At 49.6% G+C, this 23,795-nt stretch overlaps 8 protein-coding genes across 8 annotated transcripts; 4 read left to right on the top strand and 4 right to left on the bottom strand.

The window, feature by feature from the left end:
* Positions 1-46: 46 nt before the first annotated feature.
* On the bottom strand, positions 47-897 carry J7337_008828 (uncharacterized protein; the record flags this gene model as incomplete). Its single annotated transcript, XM_044826435.1, has 2 exons — positions 47-771; positions 831-897. 2 exons carry the CDS (start codon positions 895-897, stop codon positions 47-49), a joined length of 792 nt encoding a protein of 263 aa, XP_044679352.1.
* Positions 898-1,381: 484 nt separating this feature from the next.
* On the top strand, positions 1,382-2,408 carry J7337_008827 (uncharacterized protein; the record flags this gene model as incomplete). The annotated part of the gene is made up of 2 exons (XM_044826434.1): positions 1,382-1,613; positions 1,717-2,408. 2 exons carry the CDS (start codon positions 1,382-1,384, stop codon positions 2,406-2,408), a joined length of 924 nt encoding a protein of 307 aa, XP_044679351.1.
* A 746-nt stretch (positions 2,409-3,154) lies between these two features.
* Positions 3,155-5,101, bottom strand: J7337_008826 (uncharacterized protein; the record flags this gene model as incomplete). The annotated part of the gene is made up of 3 exons (XM_044826433.1): positions 3,155-4,203; positions 4,253-4,597; positions 4,996-5,101. The coding sequence occupies 3 exons, from the start codon at positions 5,099-5,101 to the stop codon at positions 3,155-3,157; spliced, it is 1,500 nt and encodes a 499-aa protein (XP_044679350.1).
* A 52-nt stretch (positions 5,102-5,153) lies between these two features.
* On the bottom strand, positions 5,154-5,511 carry J7337_008825 (uncharacterized protein; the record flags this gene model as incomplete). The annotated part of the gene is made up of 2 exons (XM_044826432.1): positions 5,154-5,194; positions 5,316-5,511. The coding sequence occupies 2 exons, from the start codon at positions 5,509-5,511 to the stop codon at positions 5,154-5,156; spliced, it is 237 nt and encodes a 78-aa protein (XP_044679349.1).
* Positions 5,512-6,707: 1,196 nt separating this feature from the next.
* On the bottom strand, positions 6,708-10,556 carry J7337_008824 (uncharacterized protein; the record flags this gene model as incomplete). The annotated part of the gene is made up of 8 exons (XM_044826431.1): positions 6,708-8,387; positions 8,457-8,524; positions 8,571-8,817; positions 8,864-9,051; positions 9,101-9,191; positions 9,253-9,385; positions 9,438-9,650; positions 10,279-10,556. The coding sequence occupies 8 exons, from the start codon at positions 10,554-10,556 to the stop codon at positions 6,708-6,710; spliced, it is 2,898 nt and encodes a 965-aa protein (XP_044679348.1).
* A 3,040-nt stretch (positions 10,557-13,596) lies between these two features.
* J7337_008823 (uncharacterized protein) lies at positions 13,597-13,931 on the top strand (the record flags this gene model as incomplete). The annotated part of the gene is made up of 2 exons (XM_044826430.1): positions 13,597-13,620; positions 13,719-13,931. 2 exons carry the CDS (start codon positions 13,597-13,599, stop codon positions 13,929-13,931), a joined length of 237 nt encoding a protein of 78 aa, XP_044679347.1.
* A 5,734-nt stretch (positions 13,932-19,665) lies between these two features.
* Positions 19,666-21,236, top strand: J7337_008822 (uncharacterized protein; the record flags this gene model as incomplete). The annotated part of the gene is made up of 2 exons (XM_044826429.1): positions 19,666-19,805; positions 19,976-21,236. 2 exons carry the CDS (start codon positions 19,666-19,668, stop codon positions 21,234-21,236), a joined length of 1,401 nt encoding a protein of 466 aa, XP_044679346.1.
* Positions 21,237-22,734: 1,498 nt separating this feature from the next.
* On the top strand, positions 22,735-23,179 carry J7337_008821 (uncharacterized protein; the record flags this gene model as incomplete). The annotated part of the gene is made up of 2 exons (XM_044826428.1): positions 22,735-22,854; positions 22,934-23,179. The coding sequence occupies 2 exons, from the start codon at positions 22,735-22,737 to the stop codon at positions 23,177-23,179; spliced, it is 366 nt and encodes a 121-aa protein (XP_044679345.1).
* Positions 23,180-23,795: the final 616 nt, after the last annotated feature.

Here is a 23,795-nt window from a genome sequence, read left to right as displayed (position 1 = left end):
GCAATAATGCTGCATGCCCCATGTGACACTAATAATGCTTGTTTGTCTACCACCGTACTTTTTCGCCCTTCTTGTTCCGTAGCTGGCCTCCCTGTGCCACAGTCTCAGTTTTGGGTTCTTCTGCCACTTCAACCTCACTGGGATCATTGGTGGCCCACGCTCTCTCGATACACAACTCGAATGGACCATCAACACGATCTGTTAGTCCAATACCCACAGTCAAGACCTTCTGTCGAAGCATCTCAGTCTGAGGTTCCACCACAAAACCGTGATTCGTCCTCACAAAGTCGTTCCATTTTATGAGCACTGTTTCCCATTGGCCCGGGCGTTTGGGGAATAATCGATGTTGATGTAAATCTGATGGTTCGACACTCTCGGTTTGCAAGTTGACAAAGTAACTGCGGCCATCCGACTTGACACGCAGGGCGAGGTAGATGTATGGATCAATATCCCACATGGAACGGCCGAAGGCGGTTGGCCTTTGATCCGGAGACCGGAAGCCAGCAAAGCCAGTTCGTTGAATATTGGGGCGGTCGGAGGGGAGGCGAGTAGAGATGTTGCCATGAAAACGGGCATAAGCAGAGGGTATCTTGGGGTCGTTGTTGGCGTCGTTGTTGGCGTCGGTGGATTTGTGGAAGTCGAAGTTGCTCTCTGAGAAGCCGCCGATGGTCTTGTCAGTCATGATGATGCAGTCGCGAACGCTATCGGGGGTGTTGAACTCGTAAAGAGGCTTGGGCTGTGTAGCGCCTTTGATAGCCTCGAAGCTCACAGCTGCAACATTTAGCTTCAGAACATTACGAAGCTTGGATGGAGCCTACCTATTTGCGTACGCCGCCTGAGCTCATCCATACTACGGCCGAAGAAGCCTCTTGAGAGGAGGGTTTGTGTGGCCCTCATGATGGGGAATTTTGGTGTTTATGTATGATGTCGAGTTTGAAGCTGTCGCAAGCTGTTTCCTGGAGCCCAATTGGCCCACCGAGTGTCTGATAACATGAGATATGATAATAGCAACGGTACAGGACCAAAATTGACCCTTCGGTCGAGTTTCGGGCCGTGGAGCAGTGATGTCGTTGTAAAGTTGCGGTTCTGCAATTGGGGGGACGTTGATAGTTTACACATGTCTAGCATGTGTCAATTGGTCCATTTCCACCTGGAGATCCCCCACATTTTCACCGCCCACCAGCGTCGGTCAGCGGGGCATATTTGATCCGCCATCAGCCCAGAACCCAAGAATTTCTTCAACGGCAAACGACGTAGTTTGCCGAAGCCAGCTTGAGCTCGATAATGACCCTGCGCCGCGGGTAACCACCGGGTGTCCCTGTAATCAACTCCTACGTCTCGATTCTCCCGGTTCAGAAAATTCGTAACAAAAGGTTCGCCAATGTCTCTCTCGGCAAAGGCGCTACGCCCGGCCGCTCTGCGCCAGAGCGTTCTCGGAGCGGCGAGGGTTCAATGTCGATACATGTCCATGCCCTCCAAGGGAAAGATTCTGCGAGAGATGCAGAAGGCGGCTTCTAAGGATACCAAGAAGACGGATACTCAATCGATGTCGGCGATCCAGAAGAAGGCCAACGATGAGTACTTTAAGGGTGGAGGTGGTCCTCTATTTCCTGGTGAGTTATCATGAAGATCGTTAGGATTCCCGACTTCTCAATGCGCCAATTGAGACTGTAGACAAGTAATTTGAACCATGAGAGAACGACTAACAGCTCAAAGGCACATTCGTCTCTCTCCCATTCTCACGATACCCCTCCGGCGCCTCCAATCTACTCAACTACTCATGGTACCGGCTCCGACAATTCGGTTTCGAATACCTGTCTCTCCTCCAGTGGAAGCTCAAGTCTATGCCCGACTGGACAACACGACCCAAGTGGAAGATCGCCCGAAGCAAGATCGCGCCTACAGCGAAGAACATGTACATAGAGATGCTCGGGGCTTTTGCTGCTGGTGACAAGGCTGCTATCAACGAGTTATGTCTGGGCCAGTTCGGAAAGAAGCTCATCGCCGCTATCGATCGTCGAAATCCCGCTGAGCGTGTCACATTTGAGTTGGTCAAGCTCAATTCGACATGGGCGTACCCTCGTGTAATGGCACACCAGGTCCACAACGTGAACCCCCACGATAAGGAGCACAGCACAGAGCAGGCCGTTGTTGCGATTGCCTCGACACAAAGGGTAGCGAAATACAAGAAGGCCACGGGCGAGCTTATCCCCGGGAGCACTAAGGTGCAGGACAAGATTGAATACGTGGTGGTTTCACGACAGATCAGCGAGAAGACATTCCAATCTGGCCAATGGCGCATATGGGGAACCATTTCTCCAACAACTCTGGAGGCGTTCCAGGAGGAGCAGGACTGGATCACCAGGGAACAGGCCAAGCGAGCTGGATGGGAAGGGCCTCTGAAATAAAAATAAAAAGGTGCAAAAATTGTATAAATATGCTGGAATGCTCATGATGTTAGTGGGCAGAGGAGGAGGAGGGAACATGTAAAATGAGAGCGTATATTGTACGATGAGCATGTTTTGTACTATATTCTAGAATACCTATGCATTGAGACTGGCGAATGGACGGTTACCAAGTACGTCTCCAATTCAGTACAAGAGGTCAATTGCTGTGTGTGATGGTGTATCAGAGCATAACTGAAATCCAGATGCACAATGTGGTATTGGAGACAGTATCACTGAAAGGCATATGAGGACACATCAATTGATTTGATGGTGATGTTGTGCTGGTGGTATTTGTGCTGGACTGTGGATTACTGGGGATGCCACTATAGCAGGCTGTGACTGTGGTATTCCTGGTGTCTTGACCTATAAACTGAGTGCCATCACTAGGGGAGAGAGCAGTGTGTCCTGGCTCTGTTTTTACCAGGACAAAATAAATGATTAAGCTGGCAGACATAGTAATTCTCATGCTATGCGAGTTCTAAGCTAGTGCTGCAGGTCTGTAAAACAGTTGCAGCATGGGAACTACCGAGTTGAACAATTAGGTTTAGGCTTAAATACTGGTGTAAATCTTCTTGATTAACCTATCGACTACTTTTCACCAAACCATCCAACCGCGAAACCGATCTCATATCAAAACCCCAACCGATTTCCAAACTTTTTTTGATAGAACAGAATCCAAAGGCATCTGCTTAGTGTCCCCTCCCTCTTTAAAAGAACTTGCCAGGGGTCGAAGAAACGAGGTTCTCAGTGGGAACATCCTCCTCGGTGCTCGAACGACGAGGGTCCACGGGGCGATCAAGAGCATCAAAGCGATGCCCTCGAATCTTGGCAGACATGTACTGGTAGGAAAGACGGAGGGCGAGAGCACCACAGCCCCAGAGGATACTTCCAACAGGGGCAGCAACGAAAGCACCAAAGGCACTCCAGTCATTGCCGTAGAGACCCTTCTGCACAAGAAGAAGCTCACCGGCCTCCTGAGCGTTACCATAGTAGACACATCCAAAGATGAACACGGTCAGGATACCTCCAAGGCCGCCGACAACGACCTCAAAGCCACGCCACCAGTAAAACTTATCGACGAGACCAATTACCAGGACGGGAATTGTAGCGGCGGAGATGAGATCGGTAATGAGCCAGATCTGAAGAACGGAGGGGGCCTTGAGAGCAATGACGATGACGGGGATGATGATGAGGACGACAAAGGCACGGATGTACCAGATGTTGAGCTTGTTGCGGAAGAGATCGTTAGAACCGGAGGATACCATAGCAGACTGAAGACTGTCAAAGGCAGCTGTGCTCATGGTGACGACCATAACAAGGACAATGCCGACAACCCAGCTGGGAAGGGTCTCGAGAAGCACGAAGAAGGCCACTGATCCAGAACCAGCTGCGTCCTCGAGAGACAGAGCTCCGGACCAAACGGCGATCAGACCAGTGGAACCAACAAGAGTGAGGATACACAGGATAACGATCGTGGCAATGGTGGTACCGATTCGAAGATCCTTGTCAGTCTTGGAGGCAAAGGTTCGGAGCCAGAAGGAGGAGAGGAAGAAGTCGTTGGTCAAAACAGCAACAGGAAGGATGTACAGAAGCTGCCAGCCGAGGAGGTTGGACTTGGTAAGACCAGACTCTTCGATGAGAGGTCGTTGGATCTCAGTCTTTGCGCCAATGGTGATGGCGGCGATAATGACGAGCCCGATAACCATGGTACCTTGGGCAACATCGGTGATGAACGAGATTCTGAATCCACCGAGAGCTGGAGACTGTTAGACAAAGTCATCTGACCGAAACGCAGTCAAACTCACAGGTATAGATAGTTGTGACAGCGCACTGAACGATCATAATCGGAAGAGGTTTGAGGCCAGTCATGGCATTCACAACCTGTCCGATAGCCGACAGCTCACCAACCATGTACAAGAACAAGGTCACAAGAGACATGAAGCTCAGATACAGCATAGTGATAATACCATATCGCTGGCGAGTCCACTCGGTGAGGACGAACCCCTCAGGGCATCGTCGTCGGATGATAGGGCCAAGGTACCCAAAGATGAGCATGGGCAGCGAAGACGCGAGAGCGTAGACGATCATGCCCTGGACACCGGAAATAGTGGCCAACTCAGGGTACGAGAAGAGAATGCCGGATCCGAGAGCTACAAGAGTCAGTTGTCATTCCAACGTTGTAGGGGGGGCAGGGGATAGATTGGAGCGGCAACACTTTTCCCACGCAAGCATTAACTTGATCGAGTATTTACGGTACAATCTCAGCTTCGTCGTCGCACGCCAGGATCTCCCCAGAAGAAAAGACATGTCTGCCGTAGCAAACATGCTCCGAGGTTGGATCCAGACGATACGTCAACTCAGCGCCCGTAGTGAGCCGCATCCTCTCCCCCCAGCCTCCCGAGATTGCCTCTCTGGAGCAGGTAGTTCGAGTTGCCCAGCTCAGTGAAGAAAGACCTCAACTGAGCTGGATGGGGTTAGTAGCAACAGAGTCTCAGAGCATCTCAGGAGGGGTAAGGGGGGAGAGAAGGAAGATCTTCTTTCATTGTACGAACCTGCTCGTTCATCTTCTGACTGGTATATACTCGACCGAGAAGTTTCAGGCTGTGGTCTCTGTGCGAGGTCTCACGGCCCGTGTTCTTCGTCTTTGCTGACATGTTGCAGTTTGCCACCGCTCCGGAGTTTGTTGTAGCAAGAGCTCTTTCGGCTCTACTCACCGGAGGCGATGAAGTTGAGGGCCAGAGGGAAGGCTGTTCTGGTGGTTAGTCTGTGTTCCTAGCAGGTTGGGCTGAAGTTGAGATGTCTATGAGTAGAGGAGCAGAGTTGCCTTGTCGTCTCTCACAAGCATTTCGTAACTGGGGATTTTCTGACCCGTCTGAGTTCCGTTTCCTGAAAGGAAATCGGCCTTTGACTGATTTCTCATCTTCCAAGCAATGCCAGTTCCCATGAGTCTGTTGTGATGATTAGCTTTCAATACGAAAATGTAAGCGAGATCGGAGACAAACAGGAACAGGGCATAAGTGACATAGATGACGGCATTGGACGCCGTGTTCGAGGGAAAGCCCATTATGAGTGAATTTCAAGTTGACGATTCTTTGCTGATGAGAAGCGGTTGTATCTTCCTTTAGTTGAAAATTGAATATAAGTGAAGACGAAGGAAGAGAGAGAGAGCGCGCGAGAAAAATTGCAAATAAGTCAATTAAAAAAAGTCGCTCCTGGCTTGGCTGGTCTGGGATGATTAGTTAGCGTAGGAATAGAACCTCCATCTACACCCGATTTAGTAACGTTCTATCGCCAAATTGACTGCATCGAGGAAATCTGGACCATCAAATGCTTGTCGCTTTTACTACGGAGAGTGGGGGTCACTGTAACATCCTTGGGCCACTGTAAACCGCATGATCACGGCCCACGATGGATGATCGGCCGACGCTGAATCTACCTGAGCAAGCTGAGGGACATCATATCATATCATATCATTAGATGTGGCAACTTTCGGCCCTTTTCGTCGGTCTCAGTCACATCGTCACAATCACTCACTCACTCAGTCATTCATTCATTCATTCACAATTGGGTGCATTGGGGACAAGAGTTTTGGTGGGACAAAGTCCCATTGGTGAGATTGCTCTCTTATGCTCTTTTTTTGTGCTTTTCTAGGGGGGGTTGACAATATAAATCAAGAACAGTGAAGAAAGGAAGTGAAATGAAAGGAAACCGTGAAGTAAACAAATCCGTACATAGGCGAGAAAACCACAGAGACACCTCGTCTCTCGTATCTGACCGTGGTTCCGAAAGCAATCCAGTCTCACGCAACCCTGCCGTGTCGAAGATCTGTTCTGTCTAAGGGCATCCAAGCCGATATGATTGATCGGGGTGATGTCTCTTGTAAATCCTGGCGTCTGTCTTTGTGCTGTGGCTCGGGGAAAAGGCATGCCTAGCATGTTGGTGTTGTGATGTGTCTGGCGGGGGATTAAAAAATCTGTGGCTGGTTGCGAATAAAACTTTTTGAGAACCAAAAAAAAAGTTCTTAAAGAGCGATCAGGTCCAGCTTTAGAAATGGCGACTGAGCCTAGGCTCCTAGACTCGCATGGATATATAGCTGTGGATAGCACTTGCAAACTAGGAAATCGAAAGAGAAGATGAGAAATGTTGAATAAAGGCGCCAAAAAGATCAAGCTGGAGGATCAGGGTCGGTGGTCGGAGACAAGTTGAACACCAAGAGGCCATCTACCTGGATATAGAGGTTGTGGCAAGGCGTCTGGATATCTAAGAGTTATAGCGACGGTAACGCTCTGCTTCCAGTCGCTGGCGGCTCTGGTGGAAGGACTCTCTTGGTCCCCGGGGAGTGAAGTTGGAGTGGGGCATACCGCTGTAATTCCCCTGGTAATGCATCTGCTGAGGATGCGCGTATGAAGCATGGCGGCGGCCTTGGTACTGAGGTCGACCATGGCTTTGGTATGGGTGGTTGCGAGCATCTTGAGACACAGTCATGGGCTCGTGATACTCGCGTTGGTGGTGAGCCTGGAATGGCACCTGAGGTTGCCCTTGGTACATGGGGGCGGGATATGGGGGACCAGCATACTGCACCTGGGATGGCCCTGGGCCTGCATAACCAAGGTGAGAGGTGCCCGGGTACACCTGCATCTGTTCGTGGGCATGCAGATGAGGATGTTGGAGCACATCCATGTACGTGAAGCCACCCGGAGCAGTAACCGGCGCCATGGCTGAAGGTGGCATGGGGATATAACCCATGGGAGGCATTGTAGGTGGATATTGCGGTACCATATTTGCGTATGGCATCGCAGGCTGGTAGATTTGCTGCTGAGCAGCAACGACAAGCTGACCCTCCGGGGCTTGCTGAGAGGCAACAACGACCTGTCCTTCCTTGGCTCGCTCTGTGGCATCACTCTTTCGAGACTTGCCACTCTTCTCACGGGCCCCGTCGGTCTCGCGAGTGAGCGTTCTCCCGCGCATCGTCTCCTCGGAAGCGTAGGTTCCCTTGAGCTTGGACTGGTACAAGAGGTTGCGCTTCAAGTTCTCCTCGGACAGATGGCGACGACGGATGAGGCAACTCTTGGCCTTCTTCCGCATGCCCTGCTCGTCTGGCGAGCTTCCACTCTCGCGCCAAGTGCTGTCGTCACTCTCCGAAAGGTCAAGAGGAGGCGGATAGGTAGATGTGATGAACATGGAAACAGCACGGCGGTGTCCCTTGCCGTTGGCCTTGTCTTCAGCGGCAACCTCACATCGTCTCGCAGCAAGCTCTGCAGCAGGTGAAAAGGCCGTAACCCGCGACTGCGCATCTGCAGCGAGGCGGTCCTTGAAAGCTCGGAGGTTCGGCGGACTGAACTCTGCAGGAGGAGCGGGTATCTGAAGGGGAATGGGAGATGACCCGGCATGAGACGGCAGGGTGCTCGGCGACGGAGCGAACCGAACTGCGTTACCTGACTCGTACTTCTCGGGGGAATGGACTGGAGTGACCGAGTCCAAGCTGGCAGCTGGAACTGCCAAGGTCGGAATAGGCCTGGGCTGTACAGTCTCCGGCCCAAGTAAGTCCTCCAGGCGATGGCGCTCTAGAAACTCGTGTTCCTCTTGAGAGAGGCCTGTGCTCGAAACCATGCGGCGGTGGTTGGGAGTAGCAGCCGCAGAGACGATACGAGAATTGAAGCGACCATGGGGACGTTTGATCGGACGGAGGGGTGATGGGTACATACGCGCATCATCTGTACTGCCAGGCATTCTGGAGGAACCAGACTTAATAACACGGGAGGGGCCAGTGTTTGGAAAGCGTGAACCAGGGTCTGGAAAGCGGAAACCAGTGTTAGGGTAGTTGGGCCCAGAGTCGGGCAGACGAGTTCCGATGGCTTGAGGAACAGCAACAGCTTCCGGGGCGGGCTTGGTTCTCTTTCGTTCGACCCGAAGGATGCAGCCTTCAACTTCTTTGCCATTCTTGGGACAGGTGTTAGCAGACATTCTGTACGCACTCGGATCTCGGCGGAAGACAAAGGAAGAACTTACGAATTCTTCCATGGCTCTGTCAGGGACATCAAACTCGTCGTACTCGACGAAGGCCCAAGGGTGAGGGACTGGAACAGTTAGTTGAGACCAAGTTCACGGACGGGAGTTACTTACGACCACCGTCCTGGTCAGGGGAAGTTCGTAGATCAACAGAACGAATATGACCGCAGATGCCAGCCAGTCGGTAGACCATGGCCTCGTCAGCATAGTGAGGCAGTCCGCCGAAGAACACTGAGCGACAGTCCTTTTCGTACATCTCCATAAAGGTTTGATCGTCGGCCGGGCGGTCAGAACGCTTCTGAACCATCTTGGGATCGAAAGCCATGATGACGAATGGCGTGTTAGGGCCAATGTCCTTAAACTATATTAGCTCTACGATTAATGGAGTTGTCTGCGATAGAACTTACCTGAATGACATTGCGTTTGGGGTCAAATCTGGAGTACAGTATACGAAGACTGGGAGGAACGGCGAGCTTGGTCTGAGCATCATAGTCGAGAACTTCGACCTTCTTGACTGGTCCATAGCGGGAAAAAATAGAAAGAGCCTCTTTTTCGAGAACGGGGTGAGTGTCTTTGCGCCAGATAATGTAGGAGACTATTGGAAGTTAGCATCTAGACATAGAAGTTTTGCCGGGAGGACGCACGGTTTCCTCCGCACTTCTCAACTCGAATAGCACGGCCATGGATCATATCTCCACGGGCCTCGCGCACCGCAACATCGGCGTGCTTGATTTGCTAATGAGAGGTTAGTTCATCGTGTGTCAAAGAGAACTAGCGACTATCATGGTCAACTCACAGTGTACTGAACAAATGCCATAGGCATGTGTCTGATGCGATCACGCTTGACCTTAACGAAGACTGTACCAAACTTTCCGAAGTGCTTGGTGAGAGAAACCCTCAAGGTGAGATCATCGACGTGTTGAGGGAGGCTGGGCCCAAGGTTAGTACATGTATTACACGACAAAGAAACAAGTTACTCACTTGGCCACAAACAGACAGGCATCCCCAGGGTAAATAGACTGGGCGTCAAACTCTCGGTGTCTGTTGTCGACTCCCACGTTAGCCGGCAGGGTGGTGATGGGCCGAGCGAACTCGTCCATAGGCATAAAACTGCCTATAGGCACCGACTGCGTCTGGTTCTCCACGACCTGAGTGGCAGGCTCAGCATTATCTTGGCCAGCTTGATAAGGGTCGCTATAGGGATAAGAAGTGTGTTCAGTCTGGGAAACATCCTCTTTCTGCGTCAGAAACGGCATGCTGTGGACTTCTGTCAGCAAAGTTCAACTTGAATTCGTGCTCAAACCAGTAACTACCTTTTAGAACTCAAGAGCGGTCGGCTAGGAGAGGCTGGACTTTGTTAGTACATCTGCTTGTTCCAGAAATGGCGAAAACAATGAAAAGTGAAGCTTGTTCGGGAAAAGCCCCTGACCTGCTTGCTCGCCAGAAAGCACGAAAAGGGGCTATCCCCAGAGTCACCACGACACAGGAGAGTAGCCGTTGATACTCCAAGGAAGCGCGAGGAACTTTTCTCATCGAAGAAACGAGAAGGGGATGAAAGAATTTCAAAGACGTTTGGCGTGAGAAACGGGTGTCTTCACCAGAAATCAAACCACAAAGACTCCGACTTCATGTCAAAGGACAGGCAAGACAGAGAGGGGAAAAAAGAATAGAAACGCCAGTTTTTCCTCTTGGATGTGATACAAAAGAGATGAGAGAAGTTCCAGAAGATGAGCCATGTAAGAGAATCGTCCCTTGACAGATTGAGCGATAAAATAAAGAAGCCCAACTTGGCACTGGAGAAGGAAGTAATGGAGAAGAAAACAGAAGACATGAAACATAAGATGATACTGAGAAGACAAGACTCAAGAGGCCGGCGTGCTTTCGGTGGAAATCAACCATCTCGCGATGGCCTCGCAGCCAAGGCAGAACAGGGAGAAGAATCAGATATGCTGGAATGAGATACTTACATTTGGAAGAGCCATCGCTCTCCGACTCCTCCTCATCGCCCGAGTAGTGCATGTTCAGGGCAGAGAAAGCGTTTCGAAGCGTACGGTTGGTAGACGCAACCGTATGCGGCGTCCGATACTCGGGTGTCGACATGGTGATGACGGCACCAGGGGCGAAGTGAGTTCTGTTGGCTGACAACGCGACAATGTTAGCTTAAAGTTGAGGGAGGATGTTGAAAGGAAGAAGGAAGAAGTGAGAGGAGCGGAGAAGGAGGAGATGGTTTTGATGTCTTGATTAGGGGGACTGGGTGGGAACAGTGATTCATCGACCTCGTTCGCAAGTTGAGGTCTGGCAAGTAGCAATAAGATCACTTGAGCAACATGGTAATGTTGAAGGAAGAAGAAAGAAGTATGGGGAGAGTAGAAGGAGGTGCTGGTTTTGATGTCTTGCACAGGCGACAGTGAATCATGAATCTTGCCAGTGAAGTGAGGCCTGACAAGTAGCAACACGATAATGCGCCCTTCAAATGGATGGAGGGATGCTGTAAAGAAGAAGGAAAGTGTGTAGGAAGAAGTGATGGAGGTGATGGCTTTGTTGTTTTGATGAAGGAGGGGTAGCAGTTCATTTACCTGGTCGGCGAAGTGAGGTCCAACAAGTGACAGCAGGATGATGGGAACTTTTTCAAGTTGATACAAGGATGTTGTAAGAAAGAAGGTAAATGTTTCAGGAGAAATATGGTTGTTGTAAGGAAGAAAATGGGTGTTGCAAGGGGGAAATGGATGTTGTAAGGAGGAAGAAAAACTTGTAGGAAGAGGAAACGGCGGGGATGGTTTGATAAGGGGGCAGCAATTCACTAACCTTATCGGCGCGTTGTTCTGCGTTTTTGCTTGAATTTGAGAGATGGGATCGATAGTATCACTAGATAGTCTCAAAGTTAGTATGAATTATTATTTGAAGTCTGTTTTGTTTTGTGTGTTGTGTTGAGTTGAGGTGAAGCTCGTGATCTTCTCGCGAAAGACACAGGAGGCCAAAGGAGCGGCAACAAGTGAAGTTGCAACAAAAAGCGCCAGAACGCGAGAAGACGACTATTATGATGAGAAAAATCTCAAGCTCGTAGTTGTCGTGATCTGAAGTCTGTTGATTTTGTGGTGTTGAGTTGAGAAGGTGAAGGTCGTGATCCCTTCTGAAAAGATGCGGAGGTTGAAGTGAGCGGCCACAAGTTAAGGGGTGCCAACGAGAGGAAGAACGCAGGAATCCGATGGAAACGATTAGATAGGCTTCCGCTCAGTATTTATCGCGAACTGAAGCCTGTTGTTTATTGTTTGTTGAGTTGAGAAGGAGAAGTTCGTGATCTCTTCGCGGGAAGACACAGAGAGCCGCGCGAACTGCAACAAATCAAGGGGTAACAACGAGCACCAGAAGTCAACCTTGAGGTGAAGATGAAGATGTAGTCTTCAGCTCACTGTTATTGTGATCTGGAGTCCGTAGTGTGTTGTGTGGTGGTTTGAGAAGGGGAAGATTGCGATCTCCTGGCGAGAAGACACTGAGGGCCACGCGAAAGGTGACAAGTGAAGGGGTAACAGCAAGCGCCGGAGCTCAGGATGGCAAAGGAGATGAACAGATAGCTATCATCTTCGTGTTATCTTGAAATGAAGCCTGTTGTATGTTGTGTGGCGGGTTGAGAAGGGGAAGATCGTGAGCTTCTCGGGCGAGAACAAAGGAGACCACACGAACGACAACAACGAGCGCTGTAACTCAAGCTAGCGATTAAGATGGTAATGCCGCCTCAAGTTCAGTGTTGTTGTGATCTGAAGCTTGTTGTGTGTTGCGTGGTGGTTGAGAAGGGGAAGATCGTGATGTTCTCGCGAGAAGACACAGAGTCACGCGAACGGCAACAACGAGCACCGTAACGTAAGCTGACTATGGCGATAACGAGGTATCCTTCAGCTCACTGGTATTGTGATCTTGAAGCCCGCTGTGCGATGTGTGGTGGTTAAGAAGGGGAAGCTCGTGATGTTCTCGCGAGAAAACACAGAGAGCCACGCGAACGGCAGCAAGTCAAGGGGCAACAACAAGTGCTAGAACACGAGAAAACGATGAAAGATGATGAGGAAGAGCTCCTCAATAAGAGGGCACTTGATATGGGTTGCGATATGCTGACGTTGAGGAAAGAAAGAGACTTACCGTGTTTGTTGTTGGTGATGCTGGAGGAGAAGAGGGGGAGAAGTTGTTATGAGCTTGGGAAGCGAGTGGAGATACAGTAGAGAGCAAGGCCACGGTGAGTACACCGGCGGTAGCGGTCATGACACGGTGAAGCTTGGGATCCAGGGGTAGAGCAAGTTCAGTGACACAGCCTCTATTTCGACAGCTACGACAGATCGCTCTGGACGCACAAATCATGAAGATACGGTGATGCAAACTATCTGAATGTGATCTCCGGTGCCACTAAGACATATTCAAGCTTCATTTATGTGATTTAACGTGTTTGTGAAGCACTCATGGTGGTGCAGCGACATGGCATAGTGTCAGATACCGACGCCGGCGGGTGCGGAGACTTCTCGCATAGGGGCCATCATTAACTGTTACACGAGAACTACATCCCCTGAATGACGTCTACAGGGCCATAAACCACTGGGGTTTTTGTAGTCTGTATGCCATAGGCCTATTAGAATTCATGAGTACTGCAATGCCATAAGTATATCCATATGCCTACTCCGCTGGAACAGTGCCTGAGAAGAAGCTGTGTTTCTAATCAGTTTGCAATCTCATTGTCTTCTGTAACGCATGTTGATGAAGGACAAAGCTGCTGGTAAACTACTAAATGTCAAAGAAAAGTAGTAAGGCAAAACAATAACAGGGTGCAAACAGCAAACACTCATCAACAGTTCTTTGACCTGCTGGTACTTTGCTTCAGTATTCCTGTCGGACTTTTGTGACGTGATTTTCTTGCCTATGTCTGATAATGCTGCTGACTTCGTAAGGTATCAATCTTGGACCCATAGCAGCCATTTTCAGGCCTATAGCGCCGAGTGTTAACTCTGCCACATTGCGCCAACGCAGCATTTTCTCCCGTTCCTGTGAAGCTTCACGATATCCCCAAGCCTCTCGAGCATGCTCTAACATATTGAAGCTTCTGTGTGTCTTCATGCTGAAGATCACTCAAGTTGGCGGTGGACGACCCTCCCCACCTAGCATGACGTTGCACGACATCACCACAGTAAGGATCCTTCTACAGCCTTCTCACATACTTAGAAATGTTCTCACATTGGCTCATCTGCTTCTTATAGATATGACATTTGCTCTCACTCTTTGAAGGAGACACCAAGAGCTGGTGTCGACATCATGCTCCTGAAGCGCTACCGACCGCCGACCGAGAAGAAGCATCAACAGTTTGCACTTCAAGTAAAGTTCAACACATCAGTCTCCCTCGACCAGCTACAGACTCTGGATTCAGTGAAGACCGAGCAAGGCTCAACTACACTTAAGCGCTCGCCACTTTCTAGGAGGTTGGGCGGCATTCCGATCTAAAGGCAGCGAAGACCGCCACTTAGGCACTCTGTAACCATCACCAGCCCTTCCCTGATGTGCAATCAAGTTTGGATTCACTCGTGAACAGAGGTATGTATCTCGGAGATAACGCGAAGCTTGTTGAGTCTGTCCAGCGTCAACACAAGTGCAGAGTGGCCATTGGGTTCGAGGTTGCGGTCGCTCTCAGTGTGAAAGCACTCGAGGCTTTGGTGCCTTCTTCGTACAGTTGAGGATACTGCACGTCTTTGGATCTTGATCAGTATACTAACGAAAACTCCTCCAAGGGCAAACTCCAATGGTCCCCTGGCCATACAGGACGCTTCAGTACAAGCGATAGGGACAGGAATCCCTCAGCGCTCCCGGTTCCCCCGGTCACCTCAGGAGCATTGGAAACGGCGCTTGGATTGTTTTCGAAACGCGAGCAGCAAGGCCTCATGGGCACGATAGCCATCACTCAGGGGCTCAGCTCCGTTGAGTTGATGATGTAGGTCGGAAGACCCAAACCAGATCACCACATATATCTCTTACACAGAACACTGGACACAGTCACTGACAGTTACTATTAGGCTAGGTCGTCAACTTGAAAGCCCAGATGCTACCGAGTCCCCCTGAACTCAAGCTGAGCAGAAAAGCTCGTAGGCTGAAGTCGCCCCTGGTTCCTACAGAGGCCAACGCCGAGGCCGCCAGTACACCCATCACCTCCTCTTCGGTCTCTCCAATATCGATTCACTCGTTCTTGAGCGCTTGAGAACTACCAGTGACTTGTCAGCCGTCTCTATGTCTTGGGGGCCTTCGTTGGCATGATCTAGTCAGGTCGGACAACTTGCGGCTTGAAACCTCGAATTCCGCAAAGGCAGATCTCAAGGCCGGGGTCTTTTACAACGGAGAAAGCCAGATTACTTCTTGAGAACCCACTGAGTTAGCCGTTGTTCGTAGCTCGCTCAGCGGCGGCTGTTTACAAGACAAGTTGAAATCACGGGGTCTTAGAACAACCGGACTCTCAAGGAGCTAGGAGTTTCTCCATCCCGTTTCTGAATAAAGCATTGGCAGCAATAAAACTCCGGGTCTCGTAGGAGGACACCCAGACTTACCGAAAGACCCTTCGAGGCTGAGGAAAGAAGCCTGAAGAAAGCATCATGCCTTTGAGTAAACTGGTAAGGACTTTAACCTTCCACGCTACAGGACGCAATGAGACTGGTGAGGACAGGGCAATAATATACAGGTTCGCATTCTGTTTCATACACATTCATACCTCAAGCAATGGCCCCGATCTGCTTTTCGGCATGATCCTGTCCTTTCAAGGTTGCGGAACGATTTTCCTTAAGCACTTCAGATCACGATTAACTTGTCATAAGCTATCTAACCATATTTTTAGGGACAAGCATACTCTGGCCGTTTCTTTTCTGACAGACGAGTCCCGAGACCAGTCTCGACCCCCCTTCGTTTACGAGTAACACCAATATCGCCTATACCGGGTATTCAAGGAAGTACCCAGATTTCCCAGGCGAAGTTCGAGTAACAAGACTATCCAAGGGCACCCAGGACTCTTCCACCCTTTAGAAAGTCGATGCTCATGAAAAGCGCTTAGAATAGCTATTTGTAAGAGAATCTCTCTCATCCACACGCTACGCTTGACACTCAGGGGCTAACGTGTCCCGGTATTTGGTCTCAGGCTTGCCTAGTCAAGGGCTTCGACATAATCTGCTCAGCTAGGGTCCCTCGTTTCCCTTTCCAAATTATTGAGAGCAAGTACGGTTCTCAGGGCCTCCGCCGGAAGACTCAGCTTACGCGCCCAGGCCTCCTTTCGCCATACCATCACATGATGTCTTGAGAGTCTACCAAGTTCTCTGTCCCTACAGGCTTCAAGCTCGAGGCACTTTGTCGACGTGTACAAGGGAGCTAACGGGTGATGTGCAGTTGAATCGTTTGAGCCGCCGACAGACTCTAGGGGTATGCAACGAAGAACTAGAACACAGAACCGATCCAGAAGCCACGCCTCATAGAGTGGCTTCAGCAAGTCATTCACATCATTTTGTTATTCAAGTAGTCACTTGGGCTTCGAGATTGTGCTACGAATCTTGTAAATGAATATAAGCAAAATTCCGGTAAGGCCTAACGCGAACAGAACTGGTTAGCCATTGCCATCTTACAAGACGTCCAGTAATACGATCATCAAACCAATTGCGCGTGAGATTTGTTGGAATACATTTGTGTGTCAAGTGGATATACGTTGAGAGTTCCAATGGGAGAAGTTTTCCGATGGTCAGGTGCGTTGTCTACCCCTGAGTTGGAGGCGCTTTCTAACATTTATCTTTTTCAGTTTCAAAGCTTCAACAAACTCAAGCTCCGAAATCATCATTTGACCAATTCTTAACTCATACGAATCTAGCATGGCTCTAAAAGGTCCCTATTGTAGTCGAAGGCCTGCTTGTCTCCTTGAGGTCATTTGGCAAGGATTCAAAACATGATGCTTCCTCAGTGTGAAGCACACAGGATGCCCGTGTCGATATTTTCATATACAAAATCTACAGATATATGGCCCACTTAGGATAGAGGTGGGATCATATACTTCAGTCGCCGGCTGCCGTGCATCTCAGACAACCTCGTGTCTCTGTTATTTCCACAGCTCAGAGAGACTTAGGTAATAGATGAAGTCGCACAGAAAGTGGCCTACATCTGATCAGGGGTATCATCCATTGCTTCGTGCAGATATTTTTACCGCGATGACTGGTATAAAACAATCAGCATCTAATCATGATACAGGTTTATCACGTTAACAACCAAACTGACCATAACGGACCACGATTTGGAAGGAAGGAAGGAAGGAAGTGGCTAAAGTGTGTGCATGTGTAAGTCGCAGAGCCTTTCGACGGCAATCATCTTGAGCCTTGCCATCTGAAACAGGCCGGCAGTCCTAAACATAGGTGAGCCAAGAACTGCTGGCTTCCTTTGAGTTCACCGTCTTTGATTCTCATAGCCTTTAGAATTATTCAGCCGTGCTGACTTCAAATGTACAGATGTTATTTTCCCTTCTTCCGAGACCAATACCGATACCGATACTACGCCCGCGCGATTTACCTCCAGTTCTCTCCGGGACCGAGCTAGAGTAGCCATTCGAAGAATCCATGTTGCAGTCATGTCGAATATCCAACCCCGAGAATCGAATATCCGTGGCGTCTTATACTTTGACCCCAGCGACTTGCCCTGGCAGCTCACCATCTTCCCCGGCCTCACTACAAGAACACGGCAGAGCAGGCTAATTCCAGTCAAAACTTCGTCTCGGGCTCATTAGGTACCCCTGGAGTTCTGTGCACCGAGATTCGGTCTCGAGCGCCCTTAGTGGGCGTTGCTGTTGCTTCAAGAACTAGGAGTACTCGACAAGGGATACAACTCTCGCCGTCTGCGGACTCTCCTCCAAGTCGGCGGTGGTCAATCTTCATCTAGCGAACTCGTGGCTGTGTTGCCGCCTATGTCAAGGCTCCAGCGATGTTCTTGTCTCCGCTGGCTCTGCAAGTTCAAGCGCAGGGATGGTGCCAAAGGCAATTCAGATACTCTTCGTGACGCAAATACGAGGGATTCCAGAGGAGTCAGTATAAGCCTAGAAGAAACGTACAAATCAGGATGATGGAGATACGAGGTGTCAATGCTTTGCCGCCCCAGCGCCTTTATTCGCTGATGGGTATAAGTCGGATTGTTCATACCAGCACTTATACAGATCAATGAAAACAGCACCGCTACAATGTATTTGATCTACTTGTGGATAACATCCCTCCATTTATATTGTATGATTCAGCTAGTAAAAGCCAATTGAGTTTACTTATATTTGATTTTGCATCTTGATCCTTCAGGGTATGCATTGGATCTTGACTTGGGGCAATCATCAAGTGGAAGTATCTACATATTCCACGTACACCCAACCAATAGTGTAGTGAAGAAATCTGACTGCTTTGATGCATTGTCTTTCTACTGTTATCTGGTGCCTAAAAGACCTGCATTCGAAGAACCGTTGATTCAATGCTCGTTCTCATCAGTAATATGTTCATAATTTAGAAAAACCAAAACATTTTGACCGGGTGATAAAAAGAAAATGGCCAGGTAGTCGTAGAAACTACGAGGTTCCCCATGATCATCACAGGGTAGCCGGTCTATATTTCTGGTCGGATCTTTTGGCATCGGAGCCTGCATTGGATTAAAGCTGGAGTAACAATAATTTATGAACGCTACTCAACGTGATGTGATTGAATGGTCACAAGGCCCCCAAGTCTATTTTAAGTTGACCCAAATCTTATCACTTTTAGAATAGAGATCTTAGGCTTCTTGCTTCTTGCACCTTGCTCCGTGAGGACTGAGAGGCATTCTCCCGTGTAAGTACGGGACCGGCCCGAACTCGGTGATTATCTTAGTACCTGGGGATATCGCGCTTGGTAATTGTTATGAAACAGCGAGTGCCGATTCATCATCAGTTTCCACTTTATGGAACTTGATGACAAAAGAGAGGTCAATGCCGCCAGATACGAAGCAAGGGAAATGAGATGGACTGGATGGACCTGGAAACTTGGAAGTGGTCACAAGAACAGAAATACATAATGCATGTAAGGAACTCGCCGTCACTTCCAACTTTTGAGCTGTCCTGTCCTGTCCTGTCTTGTCTTGTCCCTTGTGGCGATGGAAATGCACGAGGTCATGAATGAGCTGCATGCTCTGTATGGTGCGTGGGTCAAGGACAAGGGTAACAGTGATGATAGCATCGATCTCCGTAATGTGATATTATAGACTAACGTTAGTCAGACGATTGAGCCGAGGCATGAGAAAGGCAAGAAAGGGTCTCCTGAGATGGTTTGAAGCTAAAGAGATTGACAGCTGCCTAGAACTTTCTGGCGCTTAACCCGCGGCAATAGTAAAGATGAGACTGAGACCATGGAAGAGGAGACTTCAGACGTGGTCTTGGCTGAATGGAAACAGTGACACAATCGTCGAAATGGATGGATAGAAAGAAGCCTTCGATTCCAGGACAGGGCGGCTTCTTCCATTGGATCTTCCCCACAGCGGGCACCCCTCCATCAGATTCAGGTCCCCTCTGCCCCTCCCTGCCCTGGAGCCCAGAATCCAGATGCCAGAACACTCCGTCGGCATCCAATCAAAGTTGCCCGACGCTAATCGCGGATACCTAAGGGACTCACCCGGGTCTTGTCTTTCCATTTCTTTAGGTTTGTTGCTGCAGGGCGCGGATCATGGGAGTGCTTGCCCGGACTTCAGATACAGGGGCGCTTGGTCCTTGGGCCGCGCTTTCCATTCATTAATTCACATTCTGCGACAGCCAAGCAGGTTCGTGCGTACGACCTTACATGCAACTTCCCTACTTGGGCTGGAAATGAAAAGGAAAGCAAAAGGGAAAATTCAAATTAGGTACCTACCTCACCTTACCTACATTGAGGCTTCTCGGCCAGTAGGGAGGCTCAGCCTCATTCGCGATCCGTCCCGTATTTGTCTTGCTTCTTCTCCTTCTTCTCTCCTTGCTTGTCTCACTCAAAATTCATCTGTGACGCATTCACTTGTGACTCCCTTCCTTCTTCATCCATCACTGGCCCTTCAACTTTCCTTTCACAAGCGCACACTTGTACATCGTTACTCTGCGGCAACATTCAGCTCAACCTTTCACATAGATAAGTACTTTGTCAATTTCGGCGGGATAAACATACCTTAGTACGGAAGTCGGCGAAATCACAGTAACCCAATGGACAAGCCTCAAAGCCCGCCAGTCACACTTGCACCAGATCCAGACGTCAAATCCAGGAACCAACCAATGGAACATATCTTCAAGGCTGTAACGTGGTCTGAGGAAGAAGATGAACGGCAGCAGAACGAGAGACGCTCGTGAGTTCTTGCTCTGACTCCTTCTTGAACTTGACTGACATCAAGCTCAGATCACTCGAGGCGCAGGGGCAAGACAAGGTCACCCGTTGGATGAGAGACGGACTACAGTACGGGTAACCCCATCTCTCATGCGTCTCTGCTCGTCTTGTTCATTCTCTGATGATCCCCAGGGTTCTCTATTGCGATCTTCTGCCAGACATCTCCAGCGTAGCACGCCCAGTTGACAAGTCCGGTAGTTACATGGACATGCTGCCATGGTGGAACCCGGATTATGAGTCTAGTACAACTCTAACAACTACAGAGAGGGCTACCCCGATTCCCCAGGTCAAGACTCTGTTGTCTCCTAATGAGCAACATACTGACGACATCAAACGCGAGAGGGCGTTTCATGACCTCCTGACCAAGGCTGGGGGACGCCCTTGGTATTCCAGTGAGCTCATTGACCAAGTCGCCCAGAATCCAGAACAACACACCGAGCTTCTTGAGTACTGGAAACAAGACACTACCGGATCGGGGAAGCAAGAATGGATGGTATTTGAACGGCAGCTGGAAAGGTGGAACCAGTTTTGCCGTTATCAGCTGAGAGTGAGACGAAACCGGGATACATTTGACGAATACCTGGCGCGATGTACCAAGTGCCTCTCTAAACAATCTCTCACCACGCCACTTCATATGAAACCAGATCCAGCAGACCAGGATCCATTATCACAATGGCTTGAGTACCTATGCTTTGAGGTGTCAGAGCGTAAAAAATACTCGTGGTATAAGCGCTATAACCAGCAGTATGAAAGCGCCTGGCAGACACTCGTTGACTCCAAGTTGTTAGAATTGCATGAAGACCGAGATCAGATTGAAGCAGCAGGATATACACCAGCATCAGATGGTGAAAGGACCAAACTGAGACAAGCCGTGGAGGTGGCCAGTTCAAACGTCTTATTAGCTGAACGGGATCTGTTGGACCCAAGTGTCAGGGGGCCAGTAGCACAACGGAAACTCTTTGAGACTCAAGCCAAGCTTGACTCTGCAATCGAAGCCTTTGATCATTTCCAACGTCGGGGAGATGCGATCAAGGTGTTTCTCCAGTCCACCTCTGCCTATCGTGAGGCAAGGCGTGGAGCTCTGCGACACCAGATGCTTTTACGATGGATGAGGCAGCAGGTCCCGTTGATAGAGGAGGATCTTGGCGTACCGCCTTCGACGGGACATCTGGATGCCGAAGTGCTTTTCGAGATGGACAGCGACGAGAGCGACGACCAGAAACCGAGTATTGACTCTTCTCGCACCGAGTTAATAGACACACTTGCCGGGTTGCAACGAAATGAAAGCAAAAAGCGTCTCGCGAGTATTTCGGCAGAAGTTAGTCGGACCAACAGCAATGTTCTCCCGAAGCGCTCCAAATATGCGTGCAATGATGAAGACGAAGCGAGATAACAGTAGGAGATGATGGGTCACATTTCTGCTTTTATGGGAATCTCTTTTACTTGCTAATGGTATCGTCCTCGGGGAGCAAGAAAACATCGAACCTGGATATAGGATTTCAAAATAAACTCAGCAAAGAGTACAACACTAGACTTAGCTTAGGTTACCTAAGGCTTTTAGTTATTTAGGATCGAGGTTCTGGGTTTTCTTTCCTTCCCTTGCTCCTCTAAGTCGTCTATCTATTCTGGTTTTGAGGACGAGTTAGGAATCACTTGGATGTACGTGGCACGGTGGATCTGTAGGAGCAGGAAAACGGAGTCTGGTCAAGCTTATAAGATGAAGCTACATCAACCTTGAGGGATATGTGAAGTTCATTGGCGATTTATGAAGATAGTTCTAAATATTTACATGTATGCATGCTCCAGAGTTTCTCATCTTGTAGAAACGGCTTATATTTGGTGGACGTCAATGAAAGAAAATTAATACTCTTGATATCCATGCAGCCACGCTTTGCCATGGTCAACCCTAACCCATGAGGTGTGATCCAGCTTCCAGAGTTCCACTAGCCACGTCGAAAAGGGTCCTGTGTTCCCACTTCCAATGGTTGGCGCATTTTAACCCCCACGACCCCTGTCGGTTCAATCTGAATTGTGCAGGCATTGGACTCTGGAGGTGGCAGCTTGTCCTCCTCCTCCTTTGACGCCATCACCAACAGCTGCCTTACCAAGGCTGCCCCCCCCTCGCGTCGACCTGGTTTCTGTCCCCCCTTCTTTTTTTTTTTCCCTATCTTGGGTTTGGCTTCTGTGATTTTAGTTTCCACACAATTGATCGCGAATTGCTTCAGATGGCCTGAACGATCGATGTGAGATGGCCAACCCTCCCCCCCGTTCGTCGGGGCTCTTCTACAGGCCATCTACCTTTACCTCCACAACCGCTTGCGCCCGTGACCTCGACGTCTGGCAAACCTCCGCCGCCACCGCACACGACCAAGACAGCACCTCCCGAGATCGATAGTCCCGTGCATCCGTCTCTTCTTCAACCCCGAGTCGCCGTCGTTCTCAATGTTCCCAAGCCATGGCACCCGTGGCTTTTTGCCCTGCGCCTCTTCTCTATTCTGCCGGCGTTGTGGTGGGGATTGCCTTCTGCGCTCCAACTACTTTTACGTGTCTTGCCAGGACCAGAGATTGTAGTCGTTGTGCCTTCAACGACGGGAGGATCTGTGGCTATGAGTGTCGAGGCGGATGCGCGGTACGCCCTGACTGAGACTGGGCTTGCAACTATATGGGTGCGTTGAGATATTCCTCGAGGAGATCCAAGGCCGAAAAGTACTGTGCTGATATGATATGCTGGACGTTAGTGTTTTGCTTCGGGATATTTATCATTTTTCTTCACGGACTGTCTGATGTCCAGATGGTAGGTTATTGGGTTGTCGCTGTTGTGACATGCTCGCTGTACAACACCATATTAACTTGTAGTTCGCAGGCTCATCAATTATACCCCACAAGCGACAATGGTTCGCCTGCTCACAACCAACTTTTGCAACGCATATCTCACTGCGTTTGTGCTCTCTTTCACTGGTGGTTTCCAGGACCCTCGTCTCCTCCTCCCAGGCTGGGTTGGCATAGCCACTGTATGTCTTCCCCGCACACGCGACACACGGCACTCACCGCAACCAAGGTTTGCTACTTCAGCTAACAACTACGCCGCAGACTCTTACCATGATGTATCACGTCACTCACCAAAAGATCAACATTCGCAAGGAGACGTCCACCTCTATCAACGTTTTCTCCATAGCTTGTTCCATCACTATGGTGACTCTGCTGGTACACCTCCATCAGTCCACACCTGACTACCCCCAGATGCCAATTGTAGCTTCTGGTCGGCGTGTCTTTGATGAAGCATCGCGCGTTATCACTCAGATCAGGGGAAGCATCGAGCAGCATGAAGACCTGTAGAGGTTCTCAGCTGTCTTTCAGGCGAATGAAATGCCTATGTATTTGTGCACGCAGAGAAGCAGGCGAACCGTTGTTGTTTTCCTTTACAAATGACTTTCAGCGACTTTTTGGTTTCTCTTTTGAACTCTGATATCCCCGCCCACGCTAGGGCTGAACATGTCTGATTATTATGCGGCGCTGTAAAACTCATGTACACAATTGTCTATGAATCCCAAGCAGTGTGCAGTTTTGGAACATGGGTTTTGATTAGCACGACTCCAGATGCTGTGCCTTGCAAGTGGGACCTGACGTCAAGCTACCACCACAACTAGGATTGAAACAATTTCACAACAATTTTGAACAAAAAGATTCGGAATCGACTTTGTATTTGCCTGAGACTACTGCGGGGCTTGCCCATGTAGACATATCTGACTAACGAGCGACTGACAAGCCATGTTGGAGTAACAAATGCTTTGCCCGTAGCCTCGTCCTTCGTGCACGTGAGCAAGATGGATGCCGAAAAGCTATCGTCCACCTGCTGTAGAACGCGCAGCATAAGAATAAATACTCTTCCAAAAAAAGCCACCAGGAGTAAATCTCGCCCTGAGTGGATGCCCGTCGTCCTAGAGTAATCGGA

Source organism: Fusarium musae, chromosome 6, assembly GCF_019915245.1.
Source record: "Fusarium musae strain F31 chromosome 6, whole genome shotgun sequence".
In the NCBI taxonomy this organism is placed as follows: domain Eukaryota; kingdom Fungi; phylum Ascomycota; class Sordariomycetes; order Hypocreales; family Nectriaceae; genus Fusarium; species Fusarium musae.
This window is presented reverse-complemented; position numbering and strand designations above follow the sequence as displayed.